Genomic DNA, 16,668 nt, shown 5'->3' with positions numbered 1-16,668 from the left:
GGGGTTTGGATAACTTCACGGAGGAGAGGTCCATCAACAGCTACTAGTCCTAGGGCTATAGGCCACTTCCAGCCTCAGAGGAAGGATGCCTCTGAGTGCCAGTTGCAGGGGAGTAACAGCAGGAGAGAGGGCAGGCCCCTTTCAACTCCCGCCTGTGGGGTTCCAGCGGTTTCTAGTGGGCCACTGTGTGAAACAGGATGCTGGACTAGATGGGCTTCCTTGGGCCCGATCCGGCAGGGCTATTCTGATGTTCTTATGTTCTAAACAGTCACCCAGAGAAGGCAACCAGCTTCAGCTCTTGTGGAGAACCAGCTGCTCTAGTTCACCTGCCTTGGAAAGCCAAACATGCCGTTGATGCAGAATCCCCGAAGGTGAGCTGTGGTTGAAAATTGTGCCGCTCCAGCCACAGTCTTCTGCACACTGTCTTTAGAGAGCTCAATGGGCCTCAGAAGCAGAGACCTTTTCCACTGGGAGGAGACTTGGAGGGCTCTCTAGGCCAACCCCCTCCTCCGTGCAGGAATGGCCTCTACAACATCCCCAACTGCCGGCTGCCCAGTCTCTGTTGGAAAGCCACCCGTGAGGAGAGGCAGACAGTTCCTCTGCTGGGAAACCGCTCCCACTGCAAGAGGCACCCTGGCCCTCTTAGGAAATTCTCCCTAGCCTCTGAAGCTGAATCGGCTTCCTTGTCATGCCAGCCCCGTGACTCCAGTCCTGCCCTCGGGGGCCACCAAGAACAGGTCCGCTCCTCCTCCTTGGTGGCCACCCTCCAGAGAACTGTTCTCGATCTCCCCCGAGTCCTCTCAGCTCCTTCAAACCTTCCTCGTGGGACTTGGTTTCCAGACCCCTCACCATCGTTGCTGCCCTCCTCTGAAACTGTTCCAGTTTACCAGCACCCTCCTTAAAATGTGGTATCCAGAATTGGACAAAGGAATCCACGTGCAGTCTGACAAGGACTCCTCGTGATCGGGACACTTGCCTTCTTGTTCAGCATCTGCACCACGCTACTGGCTCTTCTCCGGCCTGTCGCTTGCTAGCTGTTTTCACACGGGCGGTTGGTCTCCCCCATCCTGCACTTCTGCGTCAGATTCTTCTTACTCCAATGCAGGACTTGACACAGGTCTCCATGGAACTTCATCCTGCTGGCTGTGCCCCCATATTCAAGCCTGTCCAGATCAGGCTGAATCTTGGGTTGGTCTTCCAAGGTGTTGACTACTCCCCACCCCAGCCTATTTGGGAAGCATCTCCTCTGCTTCTTTTTCTAAGTTGCTGATGGCTGGCACAGGGCTTAGGCCCCCTCGGCCCTCCACTCAGTACCTCCCTCCAGGATGGTGTGGAGACACGAACGACGCCTTGCAGGGTCCGGCTGTCCTGCCAATCCACCTGAAAGCCATGTCGTCTTGCTCACATCTCACCATCTTGCCCACAGGGATATCATGGGATACTGTGTCAAAGGCTCTGCTGAGATCGAGACACACGGTGTCCATGGCATTCCCATGAGCTACTGAACAGAAATGAGGTCAGTCCGGCAGGATGTGTTCTGGACAAATCCAGGCTGGCTCCTATTGACGACTGGATGCTCTTCTAAATGCTCACTGGCTGCATAATAACCGTTCTGTTCTAGGACCTGCCACATCTTGACATCAAGGTGGCTGGTCTGTACCTTCCCAGGTCCTCCTTGTCCCCTCTTTGGAACATTTGCTCATCTCTCATCTTCTCCAGGAGGTCTCAGGGATGACAGGCAGGGTTCTGGGACTGGTTCTGAGAACAGCCCTGTCAGTACTTGGGGATGCAATTCATCTGGACCCAGAGACTTAGTTCATTTAAGGTAGCCACCCTCTTGCCATTTCTTGACCTATCCAGAGCAGATGCCCGGCTTTATTCATTAGTGCATCTGTTGCTAGGTGGGGTCACATTTCCCTTGAGAGGGAAGACAGATGCAAAACAGGAGCAAAAGGGCTCTGCCTTCTCTCCACCGCCTGCGTTGCCATTTCACCCTCTTCTCCAAGCAAGAGAGCTGCCACTTCCCTGACCTTCCTCTCCATCTGGATGGACCCATAACTCACCCCACCCCCTTTGTTTTTGGCATCCCTCGCACACCTCGGTCCCTGTTGAGCTTCGGCCTGCAGCCACATCCCCAACTCCGCGGTTCAGGCCACCTTTTTGCACGTTGATTGTGTGCCCCTCCTTCCACTTCCTGGACATGCCCTTTAGCTTCTCAGCTCGCCTAATGTCCTTCTCATGGGGATTGCTTGTGATTGTGTCTTCAGCACTGCAGTTTTCCGAAGCTCCCATCCCTCTTGGATTCTTTCGTCTTTTAGGATTTCCAGCTAGGGAGTTTTGCCTCATTTTCCTCTGAGCGCAGTAAAAGCCGCTTTCCTGAAATCAAGGGTGCGCATCAGACTCCACTCCATTTCCCCTCCCCTTGATGTCATGAATTTCAGGATGGTGCGGTCACTTTCCTCCAGCTTTCACGAGCCAATTCTTCCCTGCTGCTAAGGGTAGCTGAGCCTCCTCCTTCCGAAAGGTGAAGTGGCCAGCATGGCAGGCCAGGAGCGGAGTGGGCCTCCCCCTCTCAGCAGAGCTGGGCTTCCAGCAGACGGCAGGGCAGCAGAAGCCCCCCCTGGCTGCACAAGCCCACTGCTTTGCAAACCTGCTCCTGTCTAAGGACGGCGCCCTCCGCATCCTCTGCTTGGCCAGGCGGGCTCTCCTCGACTTCCGGGAAAGTATCGCTTCTGTTCCTCTCTCCGTCTTTGCTTTGCACCCAGACACTTTCCACGGGACGCGAGGACTTCTGGGCAGCGGCACACACTCTTCTGGGCATCTCCTGCCGCTGCCCCCTGCCACTCCCGGTGGGGTGTCTTCCTTTTGCAGAAGTTACACCCTCCCCTTCCTAGCGTCCATTCTTGAGCCCCAGCCCAGCAGGTCCCCGCCATCTCTAGCAGACTATCTCTGCCCTCCTGGGTTAGGCTTTCAAGTTCATCTGGTGTCGTTACCCTTCTCTCTGCATTAGTGGACACAGCCTGGCCATCTCCTCCTTGCTCCCCCGCTGTCATTTCTTGTGAATGCCTGCCTGCCCCCCCCTGCCTTCTGTCTCCGTCACCCACACAGAAGTCTCCCTAGAAGCACCCCACCGAGGTTGAGAATTGGGGGGAAACTGAGGGAGGGGGCCACGAGCACTATTTGAACACAGGCCCCTGCTGCTCTTGCTATGCCACTGCCAGGGAGGGAGAGCAGAAGTGCTGGCAGAAAAGGTCCCATGGATGCCCATACAGGGAAAGTGTTAAGCACCCCCCCCCGCCCCAACACGACTGCTCCAATCCAAAGCAGAGCCCCCCCACACACACCGTCCACGACTGCCAGACAACTTCTTTTTCAGTATATCGGGAGATCCGTGCTGGGGCCACTGGAAGCCCTGGGTCACCCTTCAGGCCCCGATTCTCATGGGGAAAATAAATGGCAGGGATAAGCTGGGAAGTGGCGATGATCACGATTAAGACGGCTTGGGGCAGCTAGTCACAGGGTGGCCGTGACCCTGAGACTTGCTGTGCGGGAGGATGATGCGCTGAAGGATGCAGTGCGACTGGGAGCTCTGCCTCCCCCGCCACACTTCTTGCTACTCCTCAGTTGCCCGAAGAGGCCCTGCTCTGCGTCTGGAGCTTTCCCCTTGAAACCCCGCGTGGCTTCTCTGTCTGCATGAGAATGCGGCCGGTCTGCAGATGGTGTCTCAATCCAGATGGCAACACCTTCGGTGGCTGCTGCCCATTTCTAAAAACATAACTAAGCCCCAGCCCTGTTTTCCCAGCCAGCACAGACCGAACCGGAGTGAAGGCCTTTTATATCTCAGTGTCATAAATAAACCCAATAAACCATGTTGTATGCTAAATTATACATTGGTTTTCTTAAAGCGTTAGAGAAAGTTAAGGTTTGATTTTTAAAAAGATTTCTTATTTTTCCCAAAATGTCAGTGCCTTTTTTCCTGCTGGGGAAAAAGAAAAAAGCATCTGCCCCCGATAGAGACACACACACACACACACACCCATCTCCAGAAAGGTCAGAGCTCTGGCCAGGAGGGCTGCAGGGCCCCTGAAGGGCCACAACCCCAAGAGGCCTGCAAGGGGTGGCAGCGGCAGCAGCAGCTCCGCGGGCAGCAGCACTGGGCAGGCTCCCCCCGCGCCCCCCCCGAGGCAAGGGAAATTCCCTGCCAGCCGCTCTGCAGGAGGGACGGGGGGGGGGGGCAGGACCTCCGGAGGCCCCTTGCCTCAGGGGTGGGGGGGCCTGACAGGTGCGTGCCCAGCCTGCCCCTGGCTAAGGGGCCAAGAGGAGCTCATCTGCCCAGGGGGCGGCCAGGGGGACCACGAGGGGGGGGCGGTCTTGGAAAAGGCCAGGTCAAGGATGGCCAACCCCTCAGAAGCACCCCCCCGCCCCAGCCCTCCAGGCAGGCTGCCTCCGGGACTGGCTGTGCCCTTGGAAAGCCCCCCTGCCCCACCCCGCCCCGCCCCAGAAGTGGCCTGTCCGTCACTGGCTGGCAGTGGCTCTGCGGGGCTTCCAGTGGGATTGCCTGCTGCCCTCCCTGCAGAGGCTGCTGCCAAGCGGGGCCCTGCTCCTGGGCTGCAGCCCGCTCCTCTGCTAGACACGCCGCTGCCGGGCACCGGAGCCAAACCAGCCCAGGCAGCCGGAGCCCCTCCCTGCTCAGCCTCTCCTCCGCCGCCGCCGCCCGCCCTTGAATACTGCAGAGGGGCCCTGGGTGGGACCCCCCCGAACCTGAGCGGGAGTGGAGCCCCCCGCTGCCCTGCTCCTCTTGGCGGGGGAGGCCGATGCGGGCGAGGGCCCCGGACCAGCAGCCCCTCCAGGCAGGGCCAGGAAAAGAGCTGCAGCCAGCCAGGGAGGGCCCAGAGGGGGCGCGTCATCTCCGCTCACGAGAGGGTGCCCCCCCCCGAGGCCCACTGCACAGAGACCCTCCTGTGCTCCTGCTGCAGGGAGGGGCAGCGAGCCCTGAAAGCCCCCCCCCCCGCCCCCCCAACTGGCAGCCCAGTGGCAGCGGGGAGCGGATCCCTTTGTGAAGACCAGCAAGCGTCTGCAGAGTGCATGGCTGTGAAGGGAGAGGGGCGCGCAAAGGCCCGTCCTGCAGGCAAGGGGGCTTGGCCTGCCCCCCACCCCCCAGCATGCACGCTGCCTCCCCCAGCCCCCATGGCCCCTCTGCCCCACTTTGCCTCAATGTCATCGCCCCTGTCCCCAGCCACAGAGCCAGTGGAACAGGTTTCCCTTTTCTTTGTTAATTCTTCCCTCATTACATTTGAAATTCCACAATCAGTGTGCACTGTAATTGTCGAATTTGATGCTAATGATTAATGAATTAAACATGGATCCATCAATTAGTCCTTGGAGAATAATTCTGCATAAAGCAGCGGATAATGTAATTACAGTAACAAAGATAATGAGATGTTAACATCGACGGAGCCCGACGTGACATGATCACAGCAGGCAGAGCAACCGGGCTTGGGGGAGCCAATCGCGCTCTCTGCCCCCGTGGCGCGTGGGGGGGGAGCGGGGGGGGGGTCGCGCGCACGGCCAGGGCGGAGGGCAGAGTGGAGGGGACAAGCCAGCCAAGGGGCCAGCGAGCCGGCCAGCTCCAGGAGGACCCCGGGCCGGGCCGGGCCGGGCCGGGGGGCTCTCTGCCCCTCCGGCCCAGGGCAGCCGCTCGTGCTCGGCCCCTTCCCCGACACCTCAACCCCCTCCGTGGGGGCCGAGAGCAAGACGCCGGCGGCAGCGGAGGCTCCGCCACGGAGCAGATTCCCCGCCTGCCTCTGCCCACCGGCCGCCCAGCCTGGCACCAGCCCCCAGGAGCAGCAGCAGCCGGCCGAAGGAGGAAGTGGGGAGCCCTCGGCAGGCCCCTTGGGAGGAGCAGGCTGGGGGGGGGAGGGCAGGACAGCAGGGCAAGGGGGCGGGCGGCGGGTCTCAGCCAGGAGGGACATGCCAAGGCAGCCCGGGAGGCCGGGCACAGGAGCTGGGGGACCGCAGGCCTCCCAGTGGGGGGGTGGGGGGGCAGGCAGGCAGGCAGGGGGCCCTCTCCGCCTAATGCCATCAACATCCAAAGGCCTCGCCCCCCCCCAGGGCACTCACCCACAGAAGCTGAGGCCACCACCCATCAATGCCTGGGGGTGGCAGGGGGGGTGGCAGGGAGGGCGGCCCACCCCGGGGGCCGGCTGTTGCAACCCAGACTGGTCTCTTCTGGGGACGGGGGCTTCTCTGCGGAAAAGCAGCCCCACTGTGCCCCACGGCTGAAAGCTCGGAGGCTTGTCTGGAGCTGGCAGCGAACAGGATCCGGCCCCCCTGGCCGGGCAGGAAACGCAGCCCCCCCGCCACGTGCCCCCACTTATGCTGGTGCTCCCTCGGTCCACCCCCCACCCCACCCCCGCCCGGCAACTGCCAGGCAGCGGCTGCACTTGCGTGAGCAACGAAGCCCCCGCTCTGCCAACTTCCCAACTTTGGCGGGCTTGGCTGCTCCTCCATAATGGGGCTTTAATGCTAGTTATTTGCATTTAATTAGACACTGAGAACCGTTAATAGAGCCGCCACTCCGCTCATCTTCTCCCTTCCCTCCACCGTTCCATCGACAGTCCATTAGAGGAGCATTTGCACTGCAAAGTCAAGCGATGGAAACTGGGCAAAGCAGCGGCCCTGCCAGGAGGAGGAGGAGGAGGAGGAGGAGGAGGAGGAAGCACCGGGTGGCCCCGGCGGGACCCGCCCCCCCCCGGACCCTCTGGCAGGCACCCAAAGCAGCCTCTGGGAGGAGCCTCTGCAACTGCCTAGGCAGGAAGCAGGGCAGGGAGGCGCAGCTGGGGCCCCCAGAGGCAGGCGCGGGGGGGGGGGGTGGCGGCTTCTTTACGGGGAACGGAGCCGGTGCTCCCTGCCTGGGCCCGCAGAGGCCAGCCCCCGCCAGCGGCCAGGCTGCTGGGCGGCAGGGAGCACCGGCTCCGTTGCCCGTAAAGAAGCCGCCGCCCCCCACCCAGAGGGTCGTTCAGGAGCCGCGCCTGCCCAGGGACAAGGTGGGCCCCGGGCCCCTCTCCTCCCGCGAAGGCCGCGCCCTCTGCCCCAGCCCCCCAGGCCCAGCACAACGTGCCTCCCTCCCCCCCTCCCCCCCGCCCCACGTACTGGAGCTGCCCGGGAACTGCAGGCTGGTCCTCTCCTTGGCCAGGCCGTTGGTCTTGGGGCTGGCGCTGGGGGCGCTGGGGGGGGCGGCGGCAGCGGTGGTGGCCCGGGGGAGCCTCTTGCCCGGCACCTTCACAGTCGTCCTCAGCAGGTCGATCTCCTTCCCGTGAATGTTCTGCATGTAATCCTGGGGAGAGCAGAGGGACCGGGCTCAGCCTCGCCTGCCCTCTTCGGGGCGCCCCACTCCCCAGGCCCAGATGGGGCTGCCCCACAGAGAGGGCAAATGATGCTGCTGCCGCTGCTGCTGCCACCCCCCCCCCTCTTGGAAAGGCTGGGGGTCCAGCTGCGTCCCAGGCAGGAGCTTCTGGCAGTGGTTTGCAGGGGACTGCTGAGGCCACACGTTTGGGGCTGCTGTGATGCTCTCCGGGGCTCAGGAGGCTTGGACAGCCAGACCCAGGCAGCTCACAGCGGGGCAGGGACCCAACGCCCTCCCCCACTCCCTTGCCACAGGCAGCAGGGACAGGCAGCTGCCTAGCCATGGGAACTCCCCACCACCACATGTGCAGGTGCTCCATGCCATCCCTGCCCCACACTCATCTCTGGCCTTTCTCAGCCGCCTGCTGCTGCTGCTTCTGGTTCCCAAACCTCTTGAAAAGCGCAGAAGTGGTGGTGGTGGAGAACCAGAGAGGTGTGTGTGTCCCCCCCGATCTGCTCTCTGTCCAGACCGCCCGCCCACCCCCTGCCCAGTGAGGACTAGGCAAGGGCAGACACTCCAGCCCCACTTCCTCCTCCAAGTGGCGGGGCGGGTCTGCTCCAGCTCCCAAGGAGGCCTCTCCAGGGGGTGGAGAAGGGGATGCTCGGAGGAGGCCCCCCCCCGGCCGGACGTCCGGCCAGTGTCGGCTCGGGGGGCTTCCCCTGGGCTCGGAGGGGGTGGCCCAGGCCGCCCGAGGATTTCCCTGCCTCAGCAGAAGAGCGCCTGGGCAGGAGCCGGGCCGCCCGCCTGCCGGAGAGGAGAGGAGGCCGGTCACCAGCGCGCTGCATTTATTGCCTGCCATAAAACAGCAATTTCTTCCCCAGCCTCCTCGCTAATTACCCAGCCAGTTCTCTCATTTCATTTTATTACTGGAATTAACAACGAGTTCAAAGCGTGGAAAGCTATTAAGATGTGTGATTAAGCCACATTCAATTAGCTTCTACAAACAATTTAATTGATGTTGCAGATAGAATTAACAGAAGGTGATTGTGTGAATGGCTTCAATGGCTGCAGAGGGGAGGGGCCTGCCCAGAGCTGCCTCCGCCTGGCTGCTGCCGCTCAGCCCCCCCCCCGGAAGGAGGGTGGGGGGTGGAGAGCGCCGCCTGGGAGCTCGGGGGGGGGGACCCTGGCCCAGGCCAGGCGGGCTTCTGAGGGGGGGGGGCGGGGGCAGCCAGCAGCCCCCTGCCCCCCGCCCGCCCCCCCGCTCGCCCTCTGAGAGGCTGCCGCCTCCTCCTCCTTCCCTCGCAGCATCTGGTCTCCTCGGCGCTTCTCCCTGCTCCGCACAACAACTTACAGGCTGCCTCCAGAGACGCGAGGTGCGTCTTGCGCTCGCTGCCGGTCCTCTGGGACATTTTGCCAAAGTGGCAGGAGAATCGAGCCAGGAGGGGCGGGGAGAGTGCAGAAGCCCCCCCCCCATTTGAGCCCCCCCCCGGGGCTGTCCAAGGCACGTGCCAGCTAGGCCAGAGAGCCAGACTCCCGGCCAGGGGGCTGCTGAGCTCTCCGGCTGGGCTGCAGCCCCCCCCCATCCGAGGATGGCCTCTTTGGCATCTCTGGCTCCGCTGCAGGCTGGGAAAGCCAGGGAGGGGGAGGGAGGAGCACAAGCGCCCTCCAGGGCAGCCCAAGAGTGCGGTGTGGGGCAGGGCCTTGGCTTGGGGGGCGGCCGCCTTCCACAGGAAGCGGAGAGGAAGAGGCTTGACGCCTGGCTAGCTCCGCCTCCTGCCTGCCAGTGGCCCCCCAGCAGGAGATGGAGGCAGGCCCCCCCACCTCTGAGCCTGGAGGCAGCCCCCAGGCATCAGCACCAGCAGCCACTGGCGGACGTGTCTCGTTCCCTCTTGTAGGCTCATGGCCACCCCCACATCTGGTGGCAGGGCACCCCACAGACGCCTGATGTGCTGCGTGAAGAAGCCCTTCCTTGTGCTCCTGCGGAACCGCCTGCCAATCCGTTTCAGGGGAGGGGGGGAGGGGGCCCAGGGGCACCAACAGGCGGGACAGGAAGAGGGCCCGGGGCATGACCCCCTGCCAGCCCCCAAGGGAGCCACGCCACAGGCCTCTGCTCAGCCCCAGACTGCTCATGAGCAGGCAGCAAGGAGGCGGCAGGGACGGGTGGGGTGGCCGCTGCCCGCCTGTGCCGGCCTTGACAGCGAGCCCAGCGCAGGCACAGCAGCGCCTTCCCTCTGCCCCCCCCCCCCCGACAGGAAGGCCGCCCAGCCTGCAGCCTGGCTCAGGGCCCCAGTGCCCCCCCGCCCGCCCGCCCCCCCCCCCACTCACGTGCAGGCTGGGGTGGTAGGTCAAGACTCCGTTGTCACACAGGGTCACGTACTTCTTCTTCCATTCCTTGTTCAGGGACTTGCCACTGTGCTTGAGGAGAACCCCCTGCGTGCGGGAGGAGAGGGGCGGGGTCAGGAGCAGGGGGCGTGGCCAGGGCCCCACAGAGGGGAAGCGGGGCCCCGGGGCTGCCTGCCCGCCCAGCTGCTCAGGAGCCCCCTGTGGACAAGCCCAAGCCCCTGCCTCCCCGCACCGTGCCCCCCCAGACCCCCCCCGCCCGGTCCTCTCTGCCTCCCCAGGGGCAGACCTCAAGAAGTGTCTCCACCTGCCTGCCCCAAGGCCCCTGCCCCCCCCACTGCCATTCTCAGGACTCCCTGCCTTGTGTGGTGTGAATTGGGGCGGGGCTCCCACCCCCCAGAGAGCAAGAGGGCTTCCTCCTTGGCCCAGGGGCTCCAGACCCATACTGGGCCCATGCTGCCCTCCTGCTCCTTGCCAGAGCAATGGACCCAAGTTTGCCCCACCGCAGGGTTGGGCCACCAAGTGGGAGACCCCCTTCCCAAGGCGGCATCCCCAGAACTGCCCCCCCCCGAGAAAGGCGGTCTCGTGGAGAAGGAGCCCCTCGCTAGCCCTGCCATGAGGCCCCCCCCCCGATCCCCAGGAGCCAAGGCTGGCAGGAAGGGGGCGCAGCACAGATCCCTCCCCAGAGACCCCAGCCTCACCACTCAGTGGCCCGGGGGGGGCTGCTTCCCGTCCCAGCTGAGAGCCCCACGGGGGGGATGGGCCGGGGCAGCCAAGAGGGACCCACGGCTGCCATGGGCAGCATCCCAAGGAAGGGGCCCCCCAAGCCCAGTCCCAGCAGGCAGCCCCCCTCGGCGGGGAATGCACGCTGCTCTCCCGCAAACGGCCACCGTGGACCCAGCGGACGGTGCCGGCCTTCGGTGACCGCCAAGGACTCCGCCCCCCCCGGACACACTGGGTGGGCCGCCCTCCTGATGCGGGTCAGCCACACTCCTATCCGGGGCCTCCCTTGGTGCCCCAAACCACAAAAAGAGGTTCACCTTTCCTGCTGCCTCCCGGCCACTGGGAACGTCTCCTGCACAAACCAGCAAGCAAGAAGCAGAAGATCTCCGGCACGCGGGGCCTCGACTTGCCCCTGCAGGGTTGCCATCACCACAGCCAAACTCCCCCACAGGCCACGGCCGGGAGCAGCGGAGCCCCTGCCCGTTCCGCCCCGACTCTCCCCCGCAGCCCCCCCCCGCCCACCGCTGAGCTCTCCAGACACGGGGAGAGAGCCGGCTGCTGCCGGAGGGCAGGAACCCAACCGGCAGCCCAGCCCTGCAGAGGAGCCCCCCCCCCCTTCCCCTTCTTGGCCCCGTCCTCATTGCCCGGAACGGAAGCTCCGGCCAGAGGGGAGCGGGCATGTGCCTGGGGGCCAGGATCCTGACGCCGGAGGGGGCACGCTCCCCTCGCCCCTCCCCCAGAGCCTGGCCCCTCCCACGTGCACGGCAGACCGGCAGCAAGGCCTGCCCCCCAGCGGCCCTGGGTGGGTGTGGGGCTGGCAGGCACAGCTGAGGACAGCCACTCCCTTGCACGGAGCCTTTCTGAGCTGGGCTCCGGCCGGTGGCCCCCTCTGGGCCCTCGGGGGCTCCGGGCAAGTGGCCCGCTGTCCCTGGAGGAGACCCTTCTCCGCCTGCCCCTTGGACCACGGCACACAAAGGTGGCCAGCCTGCTGACTAGGCAGAGCGGCCAGGGCTGCCCAAGGCGCCCGGGGCCAATCCCTCCCCCCCTCCCGCCAGGGCTGCTGAAGGCACAGCAGGCGCCCAGCGGAGGCCGGGCTCTGCCAGCCAGCCGCCCCCCCCCGAGCCCCCCCCCGCACTCCCGGGCCCCGGCAGGGCCGAGCGGCTGCTCCTGCATCGTCCTCACAGGGCCAGAGCTCTGCTGAGGCTCCAAGGGGCCCGGGGGTGTGTGGGTGAGGCCCCCCCCAGTGGCCAGTGGAGCGAGCCGGGGGGGGGCCTGGCCGGGAGGGGGCCCTCCGAGGCCGGCAGGCTCAGTGCTTCCTGCCGAGGGGCAGAAGTCTGCCAGCCACCCCGGGAGGGCTGGGCTGGGCAGCCATCGGGGCCGCGGCACAGCCGAGCTCAGCCTCTCTCAGCCCCATGCCGGCCGCGGCCCTCTCGCTGCGGAGGGGGGGGGAGGAGGAGGAGGCCTCCCCCTCCTGCGCGTCTGTGAGGCTGGGTGAGGCGGCAGCAATATGCAGGGTAATGAAGCAGGGCGCAGCAATGGCCCCCACAGGACTCGTTTGCTCTACAAATCTCCCTTCCACTCACTTTTCGCGAAGAATTTTAACACCAAACTTAATTGTAAAGTCGCGTATTGATTGGAAAATGCAAATGGCAATTTAAATGTAATCTAAGCTCCCAGCGTGATCCCAGCATGATCCCTCCACGGAGAGAGAGAGAGGGGCTCCCCGGCCAGGCGGTGCTGCAGCCCCGATGATGGGCTGGGCCGGGGTCAGGCGGCCAGCCGAGGGCCTCCCCCCCCCCCCGGCTGCAGCAGCCACTCCTGCCTCCCCCGGCCCCCTCCCAGCGGGGGGGCACGCACTCCTCCGCCTTCCTGGGACTCCCACTCCCATCGGCGGGGGGGGGGGGGCTGGGACATCTGAGCGGGCGGTGGGCACGGAGCGACGGGGGGAGGGCCTGGGGAGCGGGGCAGGGCCCCTCTGTGGAGCCCGGGGCACAGGCCCTGCAAGGGTCCTGGGTCCACGGGGGGGGGGGTTTCCAGCCTCCTTGCTTTCCCCTGGACCCCTGGGAAGAAGGCGGCCCTGGCAGGGGAGGAGGTGGCCGAAGTGCTCCCTGCATGAGCCCTCCGGGACCCCAGGGGGCGGGTGGGGCGAGGCGGGGCTGGGCGGCCATTCTTGCTGCCCTTGGGACCACCGGAATGGCCGAAGGGAGCAGAGCTGCTAGCCACTCTAGGGCTCAGCCAGAAAGGTGGGCCTGCCCCACACGGCCACTGGGCCCCCATTTCCCCTCTAAACACCCCACTGACTGCTCCCCATAACTGCCGCCGCTGCCTCTGCCAAAACACACTCCCAGCAAGAACCGTGGTGGGGCTGCACTTCCCACACGGGCCACGGCCACAGGGGCTGGAGACACGACCCTCCCCACGTGGGCAGGCCCTGGGCCGACCTGGGAGGGGGGCCAGACTTGGGGTGTGTGTGTGTGTGTGTGTGTGTGTGTGTGTGTGTGTGTGTGTGTGCTGGCTCCAGGGAGACCCAAGGAGGAGCCCAGGGCCCAGCGGCTCGGACTAAGGCGGCTGCCCACCTCCTGCTCCCCCCCCAGCAGAAAAGCAGCCTCGCTCGGAAGCTTTGCCGCAGGCAGGAGAGTTTGCCCGGTCGCCTCCTGCAATCTGCCCACTCAAATCTGCACACACAGACCCCTGCGAGTTCCTGGAGGACCCTCTGTGTACGTGCAGAGAGCACTGCCAGCAGATCTCGCTCCCTTGGCCGGAGAGAGCGCTCAGCCAGGAGGACAGGCAGGCTGCCCGCCCGCCCGGCCCGTCTCTGCCCAGGCCTGTGGGGGCCTCAGCACTTGGAGGGGGGGCCCGAGGCCCCTCCGGGACCCCAGGTGGTTTCTGCCTCCTGCTTGGACCCTGGGAAGGCCCCTCCCACCCCTCGCCAGGCTCTCGAGGAGGAGGAGGAGGAGGAGGAGGAGGTCCCGCCCCCGCCCAGTTTCTGGGAGGGGCCAACGTCCCGCAGCTCTGCTTGAGCAAAGTCACCTTGGGGGAGAGGGCGTCCATGCCCCTGGGAGGCCCCCCCTTGGGGAGGGGCTTCAGCACAGCCCCGGAGCATCCGTGTCATAAGCCACCAGAGAAAGTGCCTGGGCGCGTGCAGAGTGCCTTCCCTTCACCTTCAAAGGGCAGTTGCAACCAGCGGCCCCCCTGGGGGGAGCAAAGACACAATGGAGAAAAGCACAGCCAAGGCCCCGCCACAAACACCCACCGACACGCACGCACACACACACCCACACGCTGAGCACAGAGCTGGTGAGACGGCAAGACGAGCATGGAGAGACGGGATGGGCCTGGCAAAGAGGGGCGCCCCCCTCCAGGGCACGTGTGAGGGAGAGGGAGGGCGCGGGCAGGGCAGCGGGGAGCCCCACACCTCCCTCTCTGGGACTCTGCTGTTCTGCCCCCCCTGCCCGCCCCCAGCAGCAGCAGCAGCAAGGAGGGGAGCCCCTCCCTGCCCGGCCGGATGCAAACCTGCTTCATGGGGATGGCCCGCCCGCTGCCGATGGTGTCCGCCTTGCACTCCGGAGCCTTCTTCTCCCGCTCGATGTCTGTGCCTTTGCGAGACTGGAAGAGAAGAGACAGGCGGCCATTAGCGGGTGGGGCGGGAGGCGGCCCCCCTCCGGCCGCAGGCCAGAGCGGAGGAGGCGGCAGTGGCGCCCCAGGGCTCTCCCAGGCCCACAGGATGTGGTGGGGACAGACAAGAGCAGCATGGGATGGGGGGGCAGCACGCATGGAGGCGGAAGCGGAAGCGGAAGCGGCGGCAAGGGGGCCCCTGGCGGTGGCGGCGGCGGCGGCAAAAGCTCAGAAAGGAAGGCACAGCCCTTCGAATCCAACCGTTTATTTGGTGAACAGACCGACACCATACAAAGTCGCAGATGTCACCAGGCACTGTCAGCCCCTTTACAAAAGAGCATTGGACAATCAACAGCTACTTTACATTTAGAACATGATTCTTGGGGTGCGGGGGGGGGAGAGTTGGGGGGGGAGTGGGGGAGGGGGAGGGGGAGGGCAAAAATAAACAACATCATCATCATCATCATCATCATCACCATCATCTTAATAAATTAATGGACCAATAAATAAAGTTGGGGATCAACAGTCTGCCGAGTAGCAATCCATTGCAGGTGCTTTGGGGAGACAGCGGAGAAGATCGCGAGACTCATGGCATGGAACACGACCGATACATTCAGAACCACAAGAACGGAGGTGGCAGCGGCGGCGGCGGCAGCGGCGGTGGGAGCGGGGGCAGCCTTCGGCTCGTGGCCACCGTCCATCAGAAGCCCTCCCGCGTGTCCGTCAGGCCAGTCGGCTGTAAGCCCCACACTCTCGGGAGGGCCTGGGCAGGACTCCTCAAAGGAGCTCAAAGGAGAAGAGGCCTCCAAGAGCCACAGGCAGCTGCTCTGCTTGGCGGAGGAGGAGGAGGAAGAGGAGGAGGAGGAGGAGGAGGAGGAGTCCATGCAGGAGGGGGGAGGGAGCCGGAGAGCGAGCAGCAGCGCTAACGGCAGCAAAGCGTCCCTTGGCCCGCCGTCTCCTGGCACGTCCCGGCGCTCAACAGTCGGTCTTCCCGTCTCCGGCAGACGGCCACTCGGCATGCCCAGCAAAGTCCCGGCTTAAAGGGCAGAGGAGCAGGCTCTCCCAGAGACTTTACGGAGGGGGGCAGGAGGAGGAGGAGGAGGAGGAGGAGGAGGAGGAGGAGGGTGAGAGACTCCTGCGTGTTTCCGGGAGGGGGACCCATGCGGCAGGAAGGGCAGGCCGCTAATCTGAGCTCACTCCCAGTGCCTGTCCCTGATCCGGCCCTGGAGAGGCAATGAAAAGTGAGAGAATTTGTACTGAGGTGCCTGCTGGGAACCACATGGCATCTTCTAATTTGGAAGGAGTTGAAAAGGCCTTTTGGTTGATGAAAAGTTGGAAACAGTGGCACATATCTGCAAATATTGAAAGAATAAAGAGTTGCGCATGTTATACTCAGTAGAGGGAGGGGTCTCTGGCTGGCTGGCTGGCTGTCAGGGGTGTGGCAGAAGAGACACACCGACAGAACATCAGGCTGCAGAGCCCAGTGCTGGGACAGCAGGCAGGCAGGCAGGCAGGCAGGCAGGCCGGAGGGAGGAGGGAGAGCGCACCAGCAGACCAAAGCAGGCGTCTGTCTCCACCTGCTGGCCAGAGACAGACTGACACCGTCCTCTCCCATCCCTGGCTGGTGCAGAGAGGACGGCCAGCCGGAGGGAGCCGGAGCCGTGCAGGAGGGGAGTCCGGAAGGGGCAGAAGCAGCAGGATGGCAGGGGAGGGGAGGGGAGGGGAGGGCAAGGAGGAGGGCAACACAGGGGGAGGAATGGTGCAGGGGAAGCCTGTGGGGGCCAGGGCGGGCCGGATGCCCCAGTCGCGGCTCCTGGGAGCCTGGGGGCCGCGCTCTCCCTGGGCTGCCAGCCCTCTCCACTCAGCCAAAGAAGCCCCAGACGCCCCGGGGCTTCCGGAAGGCCCCCGCTGCTGCTGCCGCCACCGCCGCCACCGCCCGAGAGTGGGCCGTCTCTGTGCACCCGCGCAGCCCCCGCCGTGGGCAAAGAGAAGCAAGCGTGCAACAAGCCCAGCAAGCCGTTCTGTGTCTTGTGGCCACGACAGGACTGAAGAGGCCCAGCCAGCCGGCCAGCCGGCCAGCAAGCAGGCCCACGAGCGAGCGGGAAAGCGCAGGGCCAGGAGGCTCCCCAGAGCGCAGGGACGGATCAAGGCCTCACCAGTCACAAACAGCCAGTAGAGCAGATGGAAGAAGCAAGCGGGGGTGGCGGGGGTGGGGAGGGGGCACGTGCAGTGGGGCACCAGAGCAAGCAGGAGGGGGAGCACAGGCGGGGCTGCAAGAGCAGAAGACGGCAGCGGAGACCCAGGAGGGAAGCGGGGGGGTGCAGGGCGGGGGGTGGGGGTGGGCAGGCGTCTCTGCACCCATGTGGGGGTCAGGCACAGGAGAGCTGGCCAGTCAAGAGTCTTGGGGGGAGAGCTTGCAAGAGAAGGCCGGCTGGCCAGCCACCCCGGGGAGGGACGCTCCCCCGCTCAGCCCCAGCTCACCAGCCCGCGTGGCGGCTGCAGACAGTCTTGCTGTGGGGCCGCTAGGACCGGACCCCCCTCCCGCACCCCACCTTCCAGAGCCCGTGTCCCCCCCCCACTCCGGGGCCCGGCTCCTCCCGAGTCCTGCTCCGGAGAGAGCAAGGGGCCCCTCGCCCACCGCTGTG

At 65.0% G+C, this 16,668-nt stretch overlaps 1 protein-coding gene across 2 annotated transcripts in view; it reads right to left on the bottom strand.

Annotated features, from left to right (window-relative positions):
* The window catches only part of AGAP3 (ArfGAP with GTPase domain, ankyrin repeat and PH domain 3), a 111,041-nt gene that overhangs the window by 23,174 nt on the left and 71,199 nt on the right, over window positions 1-16,668 (bottom strand). Inside the window, exons 9-11 of one of the 2 annotated variants that reach the window (XM_053260366.1) lie at window positions 13,922-14,014; window positions 9,671-9,775; window positions 7,153-7,336 (exon numbers count right to left, since the gene is read on the bottom strand). In XM_053260366.1, coding sequence (XP_053116341.1) covers window positions 7,153-7,336; window positions 9,671-9,775; window positions 13,922-14,014 — 382 coding nt within the window. Of the gene's footprint in view, window positions 1-7,152; window positions 7,337-9,670; window positions 9,776-13,921; window positions 14,015-14,272; window positions 15,376-16,668 lie in introns of those variants that run through there. The other variant, XM_053260367.1, reaches the window with a different exon arrangement.

The sequence above is a fragment of the Hemicordylus capensis genome, chromosome 6 (assembly GCF_027244095.1).
Source record: "Hemicordylus capensis ecotype Gifberg chromosome 6, rHemCap1.1.pri, whole genome shotgun sequence".
In the NCBI taxonomy this organism is placed as follows: Eukaryota; Metazoa; Chordata; class Lepidosauria; order Squamata; family Cordylidae; genus Hemicordylus; species Hemicordylus capensis.
The sequence above is the reverse complement of the archived record's forward strand: the minus strand, read 5'-3'. Positions and strand labels throughout refer to the sequence as shown.